A 21,428-nucleotide genomic window follows, 5' to 3' on the forward strand; every position below is an offset into this window, starting at 1 on the left:
GGAGCCATCGGTCCCTCTATGATAGGTTCCTCGTCTCAGCCCCCCTGCTCGCTCCTGGGAGGGGTGTGTGCTCCAGGCGCCCTGGGGGTCCGCCCCACTCCCGATGTGGGCCAGGCTGGCCCTGGCCTTCACGCAGGGCCCCAGCCCACATGCCTTCCCGCTGGCACGCATGCCCCATCCTTGATATTCTGAGTTTACTTAGAAAGGCCACATCCTCAATGAAAGCGGCCCAGTGCGGCCTGGCTGGAAGCGCTTTGCTGGTCTTTGGAATGCGGTGGCAGTTCTCGTCTTCCCCGTGGTACTCTACACGCGGCCCCTCTTTGTGGTCTCTCTGTGGTCCTCCTCTCTCTGGTGGCCGATTGAAGCCCACACTTAGGATGTGTGTGTGTGTGTGTGCGTGTGTGCGCGCACACACACGCATCGGCTCTGTCTCCTGGGCGGGGATTTTAAACGCATCCTTGAGTCAACGCCCCTCTATCGCCCACTCTGGGGGCCAGTGAGAGCGACCTTTTCCGTCACCCTAACGCTCTTGTCCCCTGGTGTGGGTGGCACCTCGGTCAGTGGATGCCCGGGGCCGAGAGTCTCTTGCTTTGTTCTATTTCTAGGTCGTCCCTTCCCTCCAACCTGGAGATCAGACGCCTGGAAGATGGAGCTGAGGGGGTGTTTGCTGTGACCCAGCTCGTCAAGCGCACGCAGTTTGGCCCATTTGAGTCGAGGAGAGTCGCCAAATGGGAGAAGGAGTCTGCGTTTCCATTGAAGGTAAAAGCTGGGGCCAGTGGGGGAGGCAGAACCCCTGCTTTGTGACCTTCCTCGTGCAGATGGGGCAATGCCCGCTGAGCTCCAGTGATTCATAAATGTCTTAGAAACAGCTCTAGGTATTATAGTTCTGCTGAATTTCCAAGACAATGTTCAGATTTTTTTTTAGTTTGTTCTTATATCACAAGAGCATCAGAGTTAAGTTAGTATTTTGCAAGACATTAAAGAGAGTCTGTTTAAAACATCTGCAAGAGTAGATCCCCAGCGCAGGCTTTAGGAGGGGAGCTTTCTGTGGGTTTTTGCAGGGGTGCGTTAGTGTTTTTGCAGGAATACGTTAGTGTTTTTGCAGGGGTGCGTTAGTGTTTTTGCAGGGGTGCGTTAGTGTTTTTGCAGGGGTGCTTTAGTATTTTCACACCGGTGCAGAGTGCAGGATACCTTGCAAGGCTCTTTCGAAAGGAAGGTGTCTTGTCGAGGCCTTGATGAGAGGCCAGTGCAAAATTTGGCAGCTCTGAAAAGCACATCAGGCTGGAAAATGACAGCTTTTCTATGACACTGAGAAAACCAAAACGGAAGGAAATCGGTGGGAGGGCTTGGATCACTTAAAGTGAGACCCACGGAGGCGCCGTGAGGCGAGGGACGTGGGTGTCAGTCACAGCTCTGTCCCCGCACCCAGTACGCGCCCAGCCTCAGCCAGCCTTCAAAAACATCTGTGACATAAACAGAGGAACAGGTGCTGGTTGGGCAATGGTTACCCCGAGAGGTGCGCTCTCCTGGAGACCCTTAGCAGAGACCCACGTGTTTCAGGACAGAGGTGATCTAGGTGACCGCGGAGTTCCGCCAGTCCTTGGAGAACTGAGTTTACAGGCAGATTTCAGCGCAGCAGAGCGGAAGGAAAGGCACTCGATTTGTTTACAAAGAAAGGAAGAAAGAGACGTTATTTTACGTGAAGGAGTGCGGTAAAGAGGCCTGGGGCTGATGCACGTAATCGCTATGGGCCCGAGGTCGGCCGAGGCCCCTTTGAAGAAGTCCTCTGTGCCTGTTCTGGTTTCTTTCAGCCACTCAGATTCTGCAGGTCCGTGTCTCGTATTGAGTCGTTTCCAGCACAGGCTCAGCGTTGGTTACCTGGGTGCTGGGGGCAGCTTTATGCCCGTGGAGGGAGGGCAAGGGAGAGTTCCCACACCGGCTCAGGGTCGTTAGGCACCTGGTGGACCCCTCTGCCCCCTCCTCTTGCTTCCGAGGGCTCCATCCTCAAAGGGGGCCTCCAGCTCTTAGCAGTGGGGAGCCCCTACAGGAAAAGCCCAGGAGAGGGGGGAGATTTCTTCCTACAACGAGGAAGCAATGATTGCATCAGAAAATGGCGGACAGGAACCCCCTATTCCATGTGGTTACTTTGAACTTCAGAATATTCAAGCTTCTCCCCCTGGTCCCTGCCTGCATTTAATCCATAAAGCAGTGGTGCTGCTTTGCAGAGGAGGGCGCAGCTTATAGAGATGGAGGAACTTTGCAACAGAGCCGGGAGAAGAACTTGGGTGTCCTGATGCCCAGATGGGCCATGAGCAGAACTCAGCTGTCCCGATGACACCTGGGCCAGGTATAGAGTTCAGGTGTCCCGATGACGTCTGGAACTGGAGTAGAGCTCAGGTGTCCTGATTCCCACCTGGGCCATGCCTAGAATTGAGGTGTCCCGATGACACCTGGGCCGGGAGTAGAACTCAAGAAGCACCTTCATGCCCACTTGAAAACTGATTAGAACTTGAGTGTCCAGGTTCTACACCTGGACCACCTAGACCTCAGATGTCCTAGTTCCCAGCCGGGCCACGCATAGAGCTCAGGTCTCCTGGTAACTCCTGGCCTAGGAGCAGAACTCAGGTTTCCCCATGCAGCAGAATGCACGCGTGCGGGTGCCCACCTGGACCACGGGTGGAATTAGGCATCCCAGTTCCCACCTGAGCCATGCGGAGAACTAGGGTCTCCCGGTGACACCTGACCTTTTGCTGTGTCTCCTGCTTCCCTTCTGCTTGTGGTCAGCCTGACCTGTTCGGGGGTCTACCTCTGCCCTCCCACCACTGTAAATGCCCAAACAGGTCCGTATGGAGCACGGTTTGGCCTCTGATGTGGTGCCGTCCAGACTGGTCACTCAGCAGCCCCCCTTCTCTCACACACACACACACACACACACACGCTGACACGCACACCGGTGGATAACCAGCCCCCGCCCCGGCCCCTCGGCGGGCCGCGCTCACCCCCAGGTGTTCCAGAAGGACGGGCACCCCGTGTGCTTCGACACCTCCAATGAGGATGACTGCAACTGGATGATGCTGGTGCGGCCGGCAGCAGAGCCCGGGCACCAGAACCTGACGGCCTTCCAGCACGGCAGCGACGTGTACTTCACCACCTCGCGTGACATCCCCCCGGGCACCGAGCTGCGCGTGTGGTACGCGGCCTTCTACGCCAAGAGGATGGACAAGCCCATGCTGAGGCAGGCCTGCCCTGGGCTCCATGGTACGTGGGGGCCCCTGTCCCCAGCGCACCTGCTGTCCTGCCACCCCGCGGGGACCCACGGCCCCTTGGCTGCACGCAGCAGCCCGGTGTTAGTGAGAAGAGTCGGGCCGGGCAGGCCCGCGGGCGTGGGGAGCACTGAGGGCTCGGTCCTGACACCACGTGGTGGGTCTGTAGGTCTGCTGGTTGAACATCTGGGTCGAGAAACCGTTAGAAGAGCTTGCCCCAAGCCAGGCGCTTGCTGGCGGGCAGCTCTGCCCCCAGCTCTGCGGCTTCACACGCGTCACTCACCCACCTGGTCCCTGGGGGTCAGGTTGTGGCCCCTGGGTTTGGGCAGAGGGAACGGAGCACAGAGAGGTTAAGGAAGCTTCCCTGAATCACAGTGCAAAGAGTGACGGAATCAGGGTTTGAACCCGGATTCTGGCTCCAGTGCTGGTGCTAGCCACCTTTCAGCAGCCTCTTCCCGGTGGTCGGGGTGTGCGTGTGCATGCGCGTGTGTATACGCATGTGTGTGCCTGTGTAGCATGTGTCGTCAAAGAAAGACCCAGTGGAGTCACGTGTGATTCACCCACATCCTTTTGGAAAAGCAAATCAGAATGCCTGTCCTGCTGACCTGGGGTCGGGGGATCACCGCGTGAAGGGGGCCTTTTCTACCCACGCTCTGGGTCCTCGGGGTGTTCATCCTCACCACCTGGCCTTGAGGGACCACGTGAGGTGGCTCACACGTGGCACTACAACCTGGGAGAGCAGGGCTTTCATACGGCTCCAGCTGGTCCTGCCCGGGGCAGACATGCTTGTTGCTGCCACGAAGATTACTTCCTGTGGCAGGGAGAAGCTGACACTGACTTTCCTTCCGACCCCCGAACAACAGGGTTCTGACAAGGAGATGATCCCTCTTATTATGAGCACCGTGGGGTACAGACAGCTCCGTACAGGCTTGGGAGGTGCTGGTCTGTCCCACGTGGGCATCGTGGCGGAGGTTTGGGAGCTGCTTCCGGTGGGCTCACGTGGCAGTGTGAGAGAGGGAGGGAGGTATCCGTGAGGCATCCCAGACGAAGCACCACAAACCGGGGCTAAAACAAAGGAAACGTGTTGTCTCACAGTCTGGAAGCGTGGAGTCCAAGATGCGGATTTCCCAGCTCTGGTGTTGCCGACAGCCCTCGGCGGTCCTGGAGTGCAGCTGCAGCTCCCCATCCCTGCCTGGGTCTCTCCCTGTGTCTCTGGGTTCTCTCCTTATGAGGACACCAGTCACTGGGTTTAGGACCACCCTCAACCAGTCTGACCCATCTTATCTTGGTTACCTCTGCAGAGACCCTACCCAAAGGTTCCAGGCGGACGTGAATTTCCAGGACCCCTCTTCAGTCCCTGCAGGCTGGCTGGGTGGTGGTGGCCCGTGGAGCCTCTGGGGGGTGCTCTGGGGGTGACAGATGGCTGCAGGCGGGGTCTGGTGGCAGGAGAGGGTTTGCATCTTTGCAGGGATATTTGCAGGGAGACTGGGTTTGACGGCCCTTTATTTTGATAGTAAAGGGGGCAGGAAGAATTTGGAGAGACCCTGCGTTTTTCACCAGACTGCTCTAGCCCCTAGGGTTTGCTAAAACCGGGTACCTGGCCCTGCCCCTGCCCCTGGGAGGCACCTGCAGTGGCACTCCACGGGGTCAGGAGTCATTTTCAAGCACCGAGGTGAGGCCACCTCCCTGGGTGCTGGCCAGGGTCACCAGGATCTTCCTGACCTGGCTTTCTCGTGTCGTCGATTCCTTACCCCGTGCGTGTCCCGGGACCAGCCCAGACTGCACGTCAGGGTTTGGCTTGTAGAGTCTGACCTTGTCAGTTGTGTGCTGGAGGTGGCATGCATGCCCCTCATGGCTCTCAAGGTCAAAGTCAACACAGAGGTCACCTCCCCTTATCAGAGTTCCAGTTGTTGTTGGCTTTTTGCCTCTGGAGGGCTCTTGAATCTGGGGCTGCGTTGGAGAGCATAGATCTTCATGAAATGAGCCCAGGACCGTGTTGTCCAATACCTGCCTCCGGATTCCGTTCTAACCGTTCTCAAGCAGGACACTAGGGTAGCTGGGGCCCCTCCTCTGGGCTTCTGAGAATGTAGGGCGCTGTTCATAACCAGGCAAGCAGCGTGGCCACCCTAAACTAGCTTCTGAATTGGGGAAATAAATAAGCAACTTAGGTACTCGAAAAGTTTAGAAATAGCTTTTATGATCTTTTTCACTTTCTGTTTCGGGACGAATGTCAAGCACATATTTCTTGGCGATGTGATGAAAGTTCCTGACTGCTGTTAACTAGCTGGTTAGTTGGGTTCCTTGTTTCTTTTCTTCCTGGGAGAGCCCCCTGCTGAGCGCCCGCTTGGCCCCGGCAGTGCTGCTGGCGCCAGTACCATTGCTGCACCTAGGGACGTGGCAGCCGCCCTAGGACCCCCGTGTTGTCTCCTACCACCCTGGCCTCCTGCCCAGCCCCTTCCCCAGGCCCCTCTCCCCTCCCCTGACGTCCCCTCCTGGCACAGAGAGGCTTCTGGAACGCTGCTCCAGCCCCACCCATCCGGGTGCCCAGGGCCCAGGGCGGTCTCAGGTGTGTGTTTTGAACACCTCACCCATCGGCAGCCGTGCGTTGGGAGTACTGGGTTACCGAGTGCCCACTTCCCAGTAACGGGAGCAGATGAGACCTGTGAGGAGAGGCCTGGAAACCTGTGGAAAGCTGGCTTTCTGCAGGATTCTCATTATCCAGATCTGCCAGGTAGGGAGGTGGCTTCCCCTCTGCCCCTCCTGAGATGAGGCCGTTCCCCATCCCGCCTCTGGTCTGGACGCACCCGTGAGATCACACGGGGCCTTTGTGGCCAGCGCTGCACCCTTAGCCCGACGCGGGTGGGTCAGAGCAAGGTGAAGGGGCCTTAGGAACCAGCAGTTTGTTCCAGAAGGGTCCTGAGGGGGCCCGTGGGCAAGGAGCAGTCTGCCTCTACGTTATTTATCAACTTTCTAGGTGAGCATCGGAACTGCCAAGACTCATTAGTTCTCTCTCTTTATGAATCTGCTTCAGACATCCTCGTCATAGATGTTTGCCATAGAGATCGGCCAGTTTGTAGACGGGCAGAGGAGACTTAAATACAGAGGGAAGTGGGTTTCCTTCTTCCTGGCACACTCCTTTCAAAATTAACCCGTTTTTTTTTTCTGGTAGTGGATTTACTTTTCTAATCACGTGTTCTCCTTGAGCTCCCATTAAGGCTGGTTCTTCTTCTTTACACACACCTGGGCCCGTTGGCAGATGCAGGAGGAGGCCCAGAAGCCCAGTGGTCTCAGCGGGCGGGTGCGTGGGGTTCAGGGTCGGCTGCCAGCATCAGAGTTTCAAAATCACCTTTCTAGTGAAAAAAATGAAATATAAGTACATTTCATAACATTTGGGGAACTTTTAAATCACATATAACATCACCATCTTAACGACTCTTAGCATTTTTGATTAGCATTTTCTAATAGTTTTAAAAAAACAGCACTGTGGGCGTGTAGTTAACAAACAATAAAATAGCGATTTTAGGTGGACAGGTCAGAGTTTGGACAAACGTCTGCAGTTGTGTGAGCTCCACCACAATCAAGATGTAGAACGTTCTCGGCACCCCAGACGGTTCCCTCGTACAGCCCTGGCGGCGAGCATCTACCCTCTGTCCCTGTAGTTCTGCCATTTCTTTTCCGTTGTTTAAAAAGCCGTGCACGTCTGCGTGGTTGAGGTCTTGCTGTACATGCTGATTACCACGTCATTGATCTTCATCACACGTTTTGCCGACCGTCCTACTGTGGGCCTTCTCCCTGTCTCTCCACTGCCAGCTCCTGTTTCATTTTGCATAGACATCTCTTTTGCTGGGCGTGTGAGTGGTTGGGATGAAGAATTGCCTTCTGACTGCTGGCTAATTTTTTCTTAAGTCTTTTTTTTTTGCGGTACACGGGCCTCTCACTGCTGTGGCCTCTCCCGTTGCGGAGCACAGGCTCAGCGGCCATGGCTCACGGGCCCAGCCTCTCCACGGCATGTGGGATCTTCCTGGACCGGGGCACGAACCCGTGTCCCCTGCATCAGCAGGCGGACTCCCAACCACTGCGCCACCAGGGAAGCCCAAGTCTTATCTTTGAAAGCTAATTTTTGGAAAATAGAGTACTGCCCTCGGTGGGAGGACAGCAGTCATGACTGCTTCTTCTAGTTAGTCCCGTTGACCTAGCGTTCAGGACACCAGGCTGAAGAGATGGGTTTCCTGCCGAAGGTCAGGTCACAGGTCAGGCCTATGTGAATTCCATTCAGGGCAGGGACCTCGTGGTGGAGAGAGAGCAGCTCACTCAGATGAAAAGAAACTGCGTTTATTCCCGAGTGTCCGCTGCCAGCTACCCCCTGCTCAGCCTCCTTCTCTGAAACTCCTGTGCAAGAGTGCTTTGCCCTCTTTAGAACCGTGTGTGTTTGGGAAGGTGAGTGAGATGCAGGAATTTGGCCCTGATCTCCTGCTGATTCTCTTCTGTGGATTCCCAGAGATGGGCACAGAGGAGAGCGGAGGCTGGGCCGCAGGGCACACCCCACAACGGCGCCCTGCTTCTGGGCTGCGTACTCTCCACTCTTTCTGCTCTGGCTTTGGTATAACCAAAAATTTCATACTGCAGTTACATTTCTCTCTTCTTGTTATCTTACGGAGACTCAGAAAATGCCTGCAAACGGTTGTAGCAGTGGTCTCCGTCTGTTTCTTCCATCCTTTGCAACCTTATCGCTGTGTTTTTGTTTTGTTTTTTTTTTTTTGCGGTACGCGGGCCTCTCACTGCTGTGGCCTCTCCCGTTGAGGAGCACAGGCTCCGGACGCGCAGGCTCAGCGGCCATGGCTCACGGGCCCAGCCGCTCCGCGGCACGTGGGATCTTCCCAGACCGGGGCACGAACCCGTGTCCCCTGCATCGGCAGGCGGACTCTCAACCACTGTGCCACCAGGGAAGCCCTTGTCGCTGTTTTTTGACACAGACAGAGGCGTGCTTTTTCCTGGTTCTGAACGCGTGTGCAGTCGCTCTTCTGGACGGTTTTGCTTTGCAAGTGGCCCCGGAGGGTTGCGATGGGTCGTGCCTGTCAACACAAGCTGCACAGAGACGGGAGTGGAGGTGGTGGTGAGAGCTGGTGGCCCCCGTCCAGCCCTGACAGGCTGCCACGTGGGGTTTAGCGAATCAGCTTCCTGGGCCAGGACATCACGAACATACATTCACTTAGAATATGTCCCTGTTGCCAAGTCAGCTCGCACTGCTCACCACACAAGCAGCCCGTAAATCGAGAGACCAGCTGGGGCAAGAAAGAGCGACTTTATTGGAAAGCCAGCAGACCGAGGAGCTGGTGGACTCGTGTCCCAAAGAACCAGCTGAGTTAGAATTCAGGCTGCTTTCATACTAAAAGGGGAGGGAGTAAAATCAGGCGTCTCCTGGTTCCGGTCAGGGGATGTTAATTTCCTCCTTCCTGCAGCCATTCACAGGTGAGCCTGGTCAGGATGTTTCCTGTGAGCCAAACAAAGGTGTTTTAGCTTTACTGTCTTTACCTGGGAGGCAGGGTTCCCAGTGAGGGGCCATTAGGTATCATTTAAGCTTATAGGCAACATCCCTTTAGTGATTAACTTGTAGCAGAATACAAAGGTTCTTCTCCATTACATCCCCAACTTTGAGGTCTCACGAGAGCATCGGTAGTTTTTTTTTTGAAAAGGACCCTGAGCCACCAGGGTCTTCCTCTGTGTTCCATGGACCCTGGTCATCTCCCCCCGCCCCCAGACTCCCACGGGGGTGCCGGGAGGGCTAGGGGCACTGCCTCCTCAGTAAGCACCTGCCCCAGGCAGCTGTTTCAACCTAAATTCAATAAAAGTGAAAGTCCAGCTCCCCAGGGGCACTCGGCACACGTGGCTACCCCCCTGGCCGGCAGTTACAGAACATTTCTGTCATTGCAGAAAGCTCTGCTGGCCAGCACTGGGCAGGAGCCGTGGCCACACCAGGGCACATGGCCTGGCTGTTTGGGGTTCCGCCCTTTCTTGTCACATGAGCCAGTGAGAGGTTGGGGAATTCCATGTGGGCCGTAGCATGCATTATTTCTTTTCTTGAAGTTGTATGGGGGGGATGGTGTCTGGTCCCACCAGACTGGCTTCTGGGAGGAGGCCACGTTTCCGTGACTGGTGACAGCCCTGCGTCAGGCCCTGGTTCCAGTGCTCTGTGCCCGGCTTCCTCATCTGTGAAATGGGGACATTCACGGGCACGAGCGAGTCCGTGCAGGTAAAACGCCGAGAACGGTGCCTGGAGCATTGGACCTGCTCCCAAGCGGTGTCACCGCTGTCATTGTCACCTCCTGCGAGGGCAGGTGTGCCCTGCACTGGGCTGGGCTGCACAGGGAGAGCAGCTGCTGGACCACCTCCCCCTCTTGTCTTTTGAAGCTGCAGGCACCCCAGAGAGCAGCACGCCAGTGGAGGCGGAACCCAGCCGGTGGGTGTGCAAGGTGTGTTCGGCCGCCTTCCTTGAGCTGCAGCTGCTGAATGGTAAGGGGCAGGTGCCTGCCCAGCCAGACGCCGGCGAGTCCCGCGCTGCGCTCCCCCTGACGTGCTCTGTCACTTCCACGCCATCCCTCTGGGATGGTGGCAGAACACACGGGAGTTCCCTGGCTTTGCGGGAGCAGCTCAGCTCCCAGCCTGTGTCTTCCAGGCCTCCTCCCGGGGTCTGTGCTTTGGCTTGAAGTTCTCTGTGTGTCTGGCAGCGAGGGGTCTTGTTTCCTTTCTCTGAAGCTCAGCAGAGCATTAGTTTGGTGTGGGGGGCAGTCTCTATTTCTGTAGCCTTCCCAAGCATTTGCAGCCAGGTGGCCTCATCGTTAGCTTGTTCTGCTACGTGGCCAAACTTCCAGACGCTTCCCGTGACACGCAGCACGTAACGTTGTTTGCTTTAAAACTTTCCTTCCCTCATCCCTCACCCCTCTCCTTCCCTGGCCCCTCGAGGGCACTCGCGCTGCACAGTGGCCCTGAGCGTGGAACAAGTGGGGAGACAGCCGCCACTTCACACCGAGGCCTGTGTGAGCCAGTCGAGGTTGTCGACGGGAAGAATGCCTCCTTGGCCGAATGTGCAGGCGGGCGCCAGTGGTCCCTGGAGGGCGCTGGTCCCCATCTGTCTCGTGGGTCACTCCTCCGTCCTCTTGCTGGTGCCCCGCCCTCCAGCCAGCCTGAGCCCAGCTCACCTTCATTCAGGGAGCATGGCCATCTCTGTCTGCTTCCTGTGTGTGGCCCAGTTATCTTTCCCTGGGAGGTCTTTGAGGTTTCTTCCGTTGAAAATAAAGGTTTTTGGCCTTCACGCAGTGTTTTGAAAGACAATTTTGTTCATTATGAATTGAATGTTTATCACTATTCCTCTTCAAAGGCTACGTTTTAAAATAACTGTATTATATATTCATCGTAGAAAAATTAGAAAGCTTAAATGAGCTTTGAGAAGAATATAAAAGTTGCCTGTAAGGTCACCGTAGAGAGACCCACGTTACTTTTCGCTGTGTTCTTCCACAGTTTCTCTTTGCTCACACATGCGCACCCAGGCTTTTAGTTTTCACAAAACTGTACCTGATTTTACAAAACTGCCCGGCTTCTGTCGCCTGACTGACTTTAAAATGGTGGTTGTGTTTGGTGCAGTGGAAATGCTGTCATTTTCAAAGCAGAAGAAATAACGTTTATTTGCCTCTGCAGAGGGCACCCTGTTAGCAAATAAAATTGAAAACAAACAAAATGGAGGTTGGGAGTGGACGCCCTGCCTTATGCCTTTGCTCCCCTGTCCTGCAGAGCACCTGCTGGGCCATTTGGAACAATCCAGGAGCGTCCCCCCAGCCGGCCAGCAGGATTCGGAGGCAGAGAAGGAAGCAGACGTGCCCCGGGGGGAGCCTCCCGCAGTTCCCAAGAGTGTCAGTGCCGCCAAAGAGCAGAAGAAAAAGCCTCGAAGGGGGAGAAAACCCAAAGCATCCAAGCCAGAGCAGCCTCTAGTTATCGTGGAAGGCGAGGAGCCCGCAGGTGAGGGGGAGGGGCCCGCAGGGGAGGCTGGTCCCGCTCCTGGGGTAGCAGTGAAGGGAATGGGGAGGGACCTGAGGCCATGTTGCCTCCATGCCGGGTAGCAGAACTCGGCACAGAGCCCTTCTCTTTCGCTGAAGCAGCTCTTCGCGCACGGCGACTCGCAGTGCGGTTGGCAGGCTGTGCCGGCTGTGACCTTTGACAAGCGCGTCCACCTGTGTAGCCGGATATCAGGACAGAGAGCATGTCCGTTCCCCCCAGCCGCTTCCCGGCTTGTCTCCGCGTGGACTGGCGTTCCCGTCCTGGGCACTGTCTCTGTGCCCGGCATCTCCCGCACGGCGTGTAGGGGAGGCTCGTCCGCAGTCGGGTCCCCGCTGCCTCTTCTCCTTTGCTGCCGAGCCGTGTTGGTCCATCATGTGGCTGCCCCAGCGTCTGCTCCCGTGTCCCCTGTGGACGGTCGTGCAGCTGGCTTCCAGGCCGTGGCTAAAGCCGTTCTCTGACTGTACAGTAGCCTCAGTTGAGCTTGGAGGGACCCTGGGCCCTCATTCTCGGGTGTGGGATTCCCAAAATGCCATGTCCCCTCGGCCCTCACGTGGCCTCTGCCAGAAGTGCCTGGTGCCAGAGGATTCCTGGCGGGTCTCGCACGTAAGGACCAGACATGATGCTCAGACACTAGTGAGTCCCCTCAGTACCTTCCTTACTGATCACTGGGCAGTTTTTCTTTTCGCCGTCTGCCGTAGCCCAGGATTTCTTTTGCGAGAGTGAGAAGAAATTTTTATCCTTTCTTGGAATTAAAGAGAATTCAGAGGAGCAGCCCTCACATGATGTTCTCAGGAGAAGTGGTTTAAACTTCCCCTGGACAGTTTCCCTACTTCTCTATAAACAAGTAGAGGAGAAGGAGGTGAAAAGCTTATTAAATGATTATTTCACTCATTCTGAGTTGCATCAGGAAGACGTCACAGTAGGTGAAGTGGCTAAATCTTTTCATGTGACCTTCCCGTATTTCACTTGTCCAGAGGTTCAGGCCTGGGTCCCTATCACTGTGGTTATTTGATATTTGACTCTTGTACAAAATGATGGTCTACTTTTGAACATACTGAAGATGGCTTGTGTGATTACAAAAATTAATATTTCCAAATCTCTGTCAGGACAGAATTAGCTAGGTTATAAGGTCCCACTGTATGTCAAAGTGTTTCAGTTTTAGGTGGTACGAAAGGGATTGAGATAGTGTCATGACTTAACCACAGATTATAACTCCAGTTTTGAGTTAAGAATAATATTTTGCTTTTCTAAATCTGCAGGTAAATGTGTGGATTCTAAACTATCGCTAGTTTTTTTGTGTTTTTTTTTTCCCGTGTCAATCTTGTGATCTGTGTCTGCAGCGTTGGCCTGGCTCTGGCCCCTCGGGCCTGTCATCTTGGTTCGGGTGTGTTCCATCCCCGGCCCTGGTGATGACACGGCTTGTCCTGTCCCCTCCACACAGAACAAGTGGCAGAGATCATGAGCGAGGTCGAGCCTGTGGCTGCGTCGCCGGACGAACGGATCATGGAGCTGGTTCTGGGGAAGCTGGCCGCCACCCCCAGCGACGTGAGCTCAGTGCCAAAGTATGTCCCAGAGCAGCGCGTGGGCCCGGCTTCACAGGCAAAGGCGCCGTGGCGGCTAATCCATTCCAGAGGGAAGGCCGGATGAGAGGGGCTGGTTTACTTCTTGTAGGAAACGTATGTGCTTGGGAAGCAGCAGGAACTCTGGAGCCCAGGGGGTTAATAGCGCATCCACTGTGAAATAGCTTAAAATTTTAAAAACTATTTTTTACTGTAGTAAAGTACACATAGTACACAATTTACCATCTTAATCGTTTTTAAGTGTACGATTCGGTGGTTTTAAATACATTCACCTTGCAGTGCAGCCTTCCGCCCATCTCTGGAACTTTTTCATCTTCCCCAAACTGAAACTCCATACTTACGAAAAACACTGACTCCCTATCAGCCCCTCCCCAGCCCCTGGCACCCACCATTCTGCCTTCTGTCTCTGTGAAGAGCTCAGAGGAGGTACCTGTGTCTCCAGGGGCCTCATATAAGTGTTCTCTCACGGTGTTTGTCTTTTTGTGATTGGCTTATTTCACTTAACGTGACGCCCTCGAGGTTCATCTGTGTTGTAGCAGGTGTCGGAATGTCCTTCCATTTTAAGGCAGAATAATATTCCATCATGTGGGATGGACCACATTTTGTTTATTCATTCTTGCATCCAGGACACTGGTGTTGCTTCTGCCTTGGCTGCTGTGAACAAATGCTGCTATGATAGGACAGTTTGTATTTAAATTTCTGTAAATTTAACACCTTGCTCTGTGTGTTTCCACTTTTTATGAACGAGGAAAATGTTTGTATTTTAGTTATTATTCTTAGGCAGTTTTTTGCCCTGGAGTTGAATAAGCTGGTGGCAGTATTTTTTTCCAGCCCTTTTCCCACGGGGCCAAAACGCGCCTGGTCCTTTAGGGTTCGGGAAGCTGTGGAAAAACTGAAAACAGAGCAGAGCAATGTCAGAAATGGTGAACCTGACCTACTTATTTATACTCCATCTTATTGCCCAGAGGGTTTCGGTAACTTACCGTCAGAAACACATTTCATAGGGAGAAGAAGTTTGAAAAATCAGGTTCGGGGAAAATATGAAACAGGGTAGAGGCAAGTGAAAAAAAAGAGAACAGTTATGGTTACTCCGGTCGGCACGCCAACTGAGCTCCAGGCTTCCCGGTGGCCGGAGTTAACGCCCAGGGAGCTGAGTGGCCGGTACAGGAAAAGCTAACTGGTGGCACTGCGCGTTCAGCGTGTCTGTCCCTTCCAGGTGCCCCAAAGCTGCAGGGGTGCGCCTGAGCACGGCCCCCCGCTCTCGTGTCCGGCTAGGAGGATTTGCCAGGGCCTCTCTCCAAGGTGACTGTGACCTTGAACTTTTTTCTCCGACCACCCTGTCTCCCACCGGTCTCACCGGCTGGTGTGTCTAACCCAGCAGGTTCCCGCACCATCAGAGCGGCAGCATCACCCTCAAGAGGAGCCTGATTCTCTCGAGCCGCCACGGCATCCGGCGGAAGCTGGTGCGGCAGCTGGGGGAGCACCGGCGGGTCTACCAGTGCAGCATCTGCAGCAAGGTCTTCCAGAACAGCAGCAACCTCAGCAGGCACGTGCGCTCCCACGGTGAGTCCCCGCGACGTCGGCGCCGGGCGGCTGGGAGCCGGGCGGCGCGCCCCAGGCGGGCGTGTGGTCTCAGGGCGCCTGGAGCAGTGGCGCGCGGCTTGTCCCTGCTCGTCCCTTAGGCGACAAGCTGTTTAAATGCGAGGAGTGCACCAAGCTGTTCAGCCGCAAGGAGAGCCTGAAGCAGCACGTCTCCTACAAGCATAGCAGGAACGAGGTGGGTGAAGGGCCGCTGCTGTCCAGTGACGGAGGAGAGCAGCCCGTTGGCGCTGATGAAGGAGTCACGGGGTGGGGGCAGCGGCAGGTGGGTCTGGGCCTGGCTGCGCGCCACCAGGGCTCGGGCCGAGCGAGAGGCCCGCGTGGGCAGCGAGCTCACCCGGGCGCGGGGCTCCCTTTCAGGGCAGGGGCACGGCCAGACGGTTCACGCTCCACGCTGGGCAGGAGGGTAGCAGGGGAAGGGCCCGCTCCCTGAGGGGGCGCGTCCCAGCTGCCCCCGCTTCCCGCCCCCCCCACCCCAGGTCGACAGCGAGTACAGGTACCGGTGCGGCACCTGCGAGAAGACCTTCCGCATCCAGAGCGCGCTGGAGTTTCACAACTGCCGGACAGGTGAGGGGCCCCGCCCGGCGCTGAGGCGCGGGTACCTGGCGGGGTGGGGACCAGGTGTTCCGGCAGAGGGTGAAGGTGGATTTAACAGGTGTCCTCACCTGTAACATTCCCCGCCGTTCGGGGTGCTTCAAGCAGCTGTTACTTACTCTCAAGAGACCGAAACTTTCCCTTTAGACGGGGATTTATTTCAAATCCTGTTATTCCTCCGAAGCAGCCACATATGGGCCACAGTTGAGCCCGTGGTGAAGCAGGGGGGTTTCGTCATCGCCGAGGATGGTGAGTGGTAGGGTTGCTCTGGGACCCGGTGAGCAGTCCTTGAAGAGGTGGGGTCGCGGCTGGAGGGCTGGGCTTCCGCCTCGCTCTCAGCAGGAGCTTCCTCAGCCATCCGCTCCCCTCCCTCCGAGGACCCCGCCTGGGTCCAGGTGAGGGCCTCGCCGCTCCCTCGCACACACCGGCCTCCGCTGAGCCTGCCGCTGTCCCCGGTCCCCACTCGTGACACGGACCCCCGTCTGCTTGCGTGCAGCTGAGGCCGGCGTGCTTGGGCCAGCCGGCGGCCGGGACGGGTCTCTGGGCCTGGCCGAGGGTCTCAGGCCCCGTGTCTGGCCAAGCGCGCAGCTGGCTAGTGTACGCGATGTGTAAATCCCCGGGGACGGCCAGGGGACGGCTGTGCAGGAGCCCAGCCTGCAGGGGAGGCCCGTGTCCTGTCCCCGCGGCTCTTTGCCCTGTGCCCCGTGGGGGAAGGCGGGCGGCTGCGTTCCCACCCAGGGAGGATGGGGTTGGCGGAGGGTCGCTGTTGTCTTTTCGGCCCCCTCTTCTAGGCATCGTCGCACACCTGGGGGGTGGATACCAGTGGCAGTCAGCTTAGAGACCTGCCAGGTTAACCTTTGATTCCGAACCCCCTTCCTGTCGAGCCCTCTGTGTGTGTCACCGGTCACTCTGTATCTCTGTGCTGGTTCTCGTTAGGGTGCCGGGGGGCTGGCCCGCATCTCAGGGCACCCTTATGCCGTCACCTAAATCGCCACTGCCCCTCCCTGCCGGTGGCCAGCACCCGCTCCTGCAGCCTCTGCAGTGTCCCTTCATTTGGTTCATTTGCTTGTTCCGCTTTGAGGGCTCCTGTTGGAAACTGCGGCTGGTTTCCTCCGTCCACAGAGCCTCGCTCCCAGGGCGGGGCTTTTCTGAGTGGCAGGTGAGTCTCGTCTCACCTGAGCTCCAGCTGCCCCGAGCGGCAGTCATGGCATGAAGTGGCCTTGGAAGCTTCCGGGTGCACTTCCAGGTGCTACACCACCTGCATTCCGCAGCCCAGGTGTTCCCAAAACCCGGGGGAAATCCACCAGTCTTTTGATGCCGTATCAGTCAGAGGACCCTCGAGCTGTGCTCATCGCCGGGCAGGATGGCGCTCCATGAGGCCACGCTCGGTTCTGCACGAGCTCAGTGGGTGGGCATCAGAGCGGAGGGCGATGCCCCTGTCCCGGCCCGGGTGTTTGCTGAGGCCCGCTGGAGGCTGAGGCAGAGAAGTTCTCTTCTTTTTATCTTTATTTCTCTGGACACAAATGAAACAGAAGGTACTAAGTCAAAGAAGCAGTTGCTACGTGTCAGCAAAAAGTTCTGTTAAACCAGCCGTTTGTCTGTCTTCGTTATATAGAAGTTAACAGAGCAGCAATGAATTGAAATGCAGTTTCTCCACAATTTCAAAGGTCAGAAGTTTTGGATGGAAGACAAAGGATAAACCTGGGAGCTGAGGTCATTTGTGTAATATATCATTTGCAGGCTGTTGTACTTTCTTATAATAGTGTTCATGTTAGGAGAATGTGTCTTCCGTAGACCATGAAGTCAGGGATTTGTGTGAGGTTTGAAATGATGGGTCTGCTGGGCTTTTTCTCAAGCTTTCAGTCAGCAGGGCCTGTCCTGGGTGTGAGGTGGCCCTCGTCTGCCCTCGACCTTCCTGAGGGAGCTGGAGGAGAGCAGAGGCTCATGTCCAGGCCCTCAGGCAAGATAGGGTCTCCCCGGAAATCCCCTGTCCCGCCTCCGGGTGACCCTGTGCCCCCTCCTTCACCAGAGCCCACGTGTTGGGCTGCACCCCCAGGCCTGCAAGCCTTGGAGCTGCCCAACCTCGAGACCAAAGAAAGAGCCCAGAGACAGCGACAGAGACATCAATGGTTTTTTGGACGGGGGAACCTTACACGTCCAAAACAAAGGTCCTGAAGCCGCACCCCGCCACGTGCAGAGGGCAGGCAGCACATGGCAGGCAGAGATCTTCCCCCCTCAGGGGAGAAGGAGGCTGCAGTTTATAGGGGCAACTGACATCAGGTTGGCTTATCAGTTACCAGGGAAACCAGCGGCTGGGGCACACCCCTCCCATCCCCTCAGGTCAAGGACCACCAGCAGGGCAGGTGTCTCCTTTAATGAACTCGAAGAAAGGCAGAGCCTTCTGGCCTGAGGATTAGACAGTCACCAGCTGGGGCAGGGGGCAGCAGTACAGGGGAGCGTGTAGAGGTGAGGCGGGCACTGGCTGGGCAGGGGGCAGACAGAGAGCGGGGCACAGCCATGCTGAGAGGCCTGACCACCCACCACATAACAGGTGTTTGTTCTCAGTTACTGCATTTTGATAAAACGTGAGTGTAGGCCTCGAGGGCAGCAGGGATTATGGGGGGGAGGGGCGGGGGGAGGGGCGAGAAAGTTGTCGTGGAGCACCTGCCTGGATTCCTGAACTGGTGACCTGTGGACGCCATGGCAGGAAAAGCCACCGTGGTGACAGCCTGGCCCAGACAGCTGCTCCAGCTCTGCTGTCACCCGGCGAAGGCCACACCGGAGCTGTTGGGGATGGTTAGAGGTGGGCCCTCTCCCTACGCTGGGAGGGACTCGACCCGTTAGAGAGAAGAAGCGAAAGTCCAAGGGCCGCGCTGCACCTTCCACGGCTGTCGGGTTCCTGGGCGTGTGGGCCACCTGCCCAGGAGGGAGGCTTACCTGTGTGGTTTAGCAGGCCCAGAGTGGGCGGGGTCTCCAGTGATCCCATGGAACGGCCCTGTAAGGCGCGGCCCTTCATCTCTGATGAGCAGAGCAGGATGGCAAACGCCCTCATCTCTGGTGGTCTCATTCCTAAGGATCCGTGCCGAGGACATCTAGTAGGAAGAGCATCATTACATTACCTACAATATCAGAAATGATGAAGTAGGGCTCCCCTGGTGGCGCAGTGGTTGAGAGTCCGCCTGCCAATGCAGGGGACGCGGGTTCGTGCCCCGGTCTGGGAAGATCCCACATGCCGCGGAGCGGCTGGGCCCGTGAGCCATGGCCGCTGAGCCTGCGCGTCTGGAGCCTGTGCTCCGCAATGGGAGAGGCCACAGCAGTGAGATGGAGTAAATTACAATGTATGAACTGGGTGGAAAATTATGTAACCACTAAAATCAGCATGGAAATGTTTGCATGATAAGCACAGGTACCGCACACACACAAACGCGTGTACAGGGGAGTGTGGATACCCCGGGGCCTCCACCTGAGGCTGCATATCGGGGTCCACTTGGCAGAAGTTAAACTGCTGAGGCCTGAGTCCCCGGGGACGCTGGGCAGAGTCTGGAGCCGGTTTGGTTGGAACAGCTGCCTGGGGGATGCTGCCCAACGTACAGGGCACAGGACAGCCTCCCGCAGCGATCCGGCCAGAGTGTCAGCAGCGCCCAGGCTGCGATTCCCGGACATGGGAGTCCGCTGTGCAGCAGAGTGAGGACCGCGATCAGTCACTGTAGAAAACGAAACTTGGCTCCGGCCTCCGGGATTGGCGCATTCAGCAAACACTTGCTGACTGTGGGAAGTGGCACGTGGGCTTTAGCCAAAGGCCCAGAAATGAGGGCGACACGGTGTGACCTCAGGCCCTCGCTCTGGAGGGGGACGCACGCTGTCATGCCCACCCGCTCAGGTGACACGGGACGGTGTTCCCGGTGCTGCAGGACGGCCGTGGGCAGTGAGGGCTGACTTTCGGGGCTGGCGTAGGTGACGGACCCGTGGGCAGTTAACGTGTCCTGGCAGGAGCAGGGTGGGCGTGGCGGGGTTGAGGGCAGAGGACAAGTCTGAGTGGAGAGCGCTAACCAAGGCCCCGAGACCCCCTAATCCAGGGGCGGAGGCCGGGTGGCTGGGGCCAAGGCAGACAGCTGGAGAGGTGCCAGGGCGGGGCAGATGCCCTGATGGCCCCTGTGCTTGTGCTCATGGGGGGCAGACCCCCCGGGCCTGGGGGGAGGGGACAGGACACCCCAGGGTCTGCCTTGGGCACCTGGAGGGAGAGAGCAGGGTGGGGCCTGTCCGAGGCCCTGGTGGGGCAGTCTGGCCACCTTTGGGGAGGGACTGGGGAGGGACACCGGGCTGTGGGTATCTCTGAAGGCTTCAATGTGGGGAGGGGGTGTTTGCTGGGGGTGGGTGCACGTCTCCCAAAGGGGACCTAGGGACCCGACGGTTTTGTTTACAGGTGGGAGACATTGGGGATGTCTTTGTGCGATGGGGGAGGAGCCTGTGGAGGGCACGTGGGAGGGGAGGGGCAGGCGATGGGTGGACTTCGGAGGAGCGGTGGGGCGGGGCAGGAGGCCGCTCATCTGACGCTGCGGGAAGCAGGGCCCGGCGCCGCGGTCAGGTTGGCTGAGCGGGTGAGGGCCAAGGACAGCTGTGGTCCAGCCGCTTTCCTTGCCACGAGTCCCCAGATGCTGTGGGAGGCTTGTGGCGCCAGGGAGGAAGGAGGTGAGCTACCTGTTTGCTCTGCACGCTGCTCAGGCCTGGCTTGGCCGGGGGGCTTCGTCGGCTCAGGTGGTGCTGTTTCCTGGCCCCACCCTCCTCCTGTGCCTCGTTGCCGGTCCCACGGCCATGATGTTGAGCCTGTAGTCGGTGTCATGTACCTAAAAGTTGCCGTGTGTTTCCCTGCTTCCTCGACAGATGATAAGACGTTCCAATGTGAGATGTGTTTCAGATTCTTCTCCACCAACAGCAACCTTTCCAAGCACAAGAAGAAGCACGGGGACAAGAAGTTTGCCTGTGAAGTCTGCAACAAAATGTTCTACCGCAAGGACGTCATGCTGGACCACCAGAGGAGGCACCTGGAAGGTGAATGCGCCTGCGGGGAGGGGGCGGGGCTCACGCTGGCCCCGTCTCTGTGGGGGCCTGTTGGCGAGGCACCACCTGATGGGAATTGGCTCAGGCATCCAGAGGTCCTGATGGGGGATTAGAGCATCACGTGCGAGTGGGAACGGTTGGAAACGCCCCAAACGCTCCGCAGCGGGAAAGTTAGGAAAACCAGACTCTTTGTAGGACTGAATTTTATCAGTCACCAAAATCTTTTTGTTTTCAGAGAGCTTAATATTGTGAGAAAATGCTTTCCATACGAAAGTAGGAGGAAAGCAGTGTATGAAATGTCACATGGGGTGTGGTGCACTCTCAGCCGTGTGCGTGGGACGGAACGTTTCAGGCGGAGGCTGTTTGGGGCTGTGAGTGATTCTGCCCTTGTTCCTCTGTTTCCCCAGGGACCCCCGATGACCCTCGCCATTTGCGGTGGGCTTGGGGTGCCTGGGGGCTGCCTGTCGTGTGGTGGGTTTACGAGAGGCCAGCGCAGGAGAAAGATGGACTTCAGTGGGGTCACTGATGGGGGGGAAGGTGGGAGGCAGCACAGTGAGGGATGAGGTGGGGTTGCGGGCGACCCCACAGGGCAGACCCTGAGCTGTGCAGGGGAAGGCAGGGGCCCCGAGAGAAGAGAGAGACCGGGACCTTGGGCCACAGGTGTGTCCTGAGCACCTACCCTACCTGGGAGGCTTTCTCAAAGACCCTCTGCTCAGACAGACCCTCTTTCAAAATAGCATTTTAGTTTTAGTGATCTTGACATTTTAGTTTTTTACCCTAAAACCCACTGCCCTCTTGCTGACCAGCCTCTGTAAGAAGCACTCACTGACCAGAGCACCTTGTTATAAAAGTTTGAAAAAAAAATCATTTTACAAAGAATTGTAAATGAAGTATACGCTTGTCGGGGGAAAAGGGTCAGGAAACGAAGTTGTACGCGAAGTCTGACCATTGCATGCAGCTGTGCATGTACACGTGTCTTCATGGCTTTTAAAACAAGCCTGGAGTCAGGTCACGTCCTGCATCACCTTTGCACTCTGCCTTTTTACCTGGCCCTTCTTCACGTGGGTTCATAACCTCCACCCCCTTCCCTCTGTGATCCAGTGCTGCACTTAGCGCCTGGTGTCCACTTAGTGGCCGGGTGGCCTTGGTCATGCTGCTGGGGCTCAGTGTCCTCACCTGTGTTGTGGGGACGGCCATTGTGCCGACCTGCTGGGCTGGTTGAACTGGACCCTGATGATAAAGCCCCAGGCGGGCCCAGAAGTGCCGCCATTACTGCCGGAAGTCA

General features: G+C 56.8%; 1 protein-coding gene across 4 annotated transcripts in view; it reads left to right on the forward strand.

Moving 5' to 3' along the window:
• Positions 1-21,428, forward strand: part of PRDM15 (PR/SET domain 15) — a 56,759-nt gene that overhangs the window by 16,695 nt on the left and 18,636 nt on the right. For 2 of the 4 annotated variants that reach the window (XM_027091928.1, XM_027092007.1), the window contains 9 exons: positions 606-759; positions 3,006-3,258; positions 9,672-9,773; positions 11,049-11,273; positions 12,754-12,874; positions 14,271-14,455; positions 14,575-14,669; positions 14,971-15,058; positions 19,967-20,134. In XM_027091928.1, coding sequence (XP_026947729.1) covers positions 606-759; positions 3,006-3,258; positions 9,672-9,773; positions 11,049-11,273; positions 12,754-12,874; positions 14,271-14,455; positions 14,575-14,669; positions 14,971-15,058; positions 19,967-20,134 — 1,391 coding nt within the window. Of the gene's footprint in view, positions 1-605; positions 760-3,005; positions 3,259-5,602; positions 5,995-8,158; positions 8,733-9,671; positions 9,774-11,048; positions 11,274-12,753; positions 12,875-14,270; positions 14,456-14,574; positions 14,670-14,970; positions 15,059-19,966; positions 20,135-21,428 lie in introns of those variants that run through there. The other 2 variants (XM_027092150.1, XM_027092086.1) reach the window with 2 other exon arrangements.

The sequence above is a fragment of the Aethalodelphis obliquidens genome, unplaced genomic scaffold, assembly GCF_003676395.1.
Source record: "Aethalodelphis obliquidens isolate GAN/ISIS:26980383/991018 unplaced genomic scaffold, ASM367639v1 scaffold1, whole genome shotgun sequence".
NCBI classification, from domain to species: domain Eukaryota; kingdom Metazoa; phylum Chordata; class Mammalia; order Artiodactyla; family Delphinidae; genus Aethalodelphis; species Aethalodelphis obliquidens.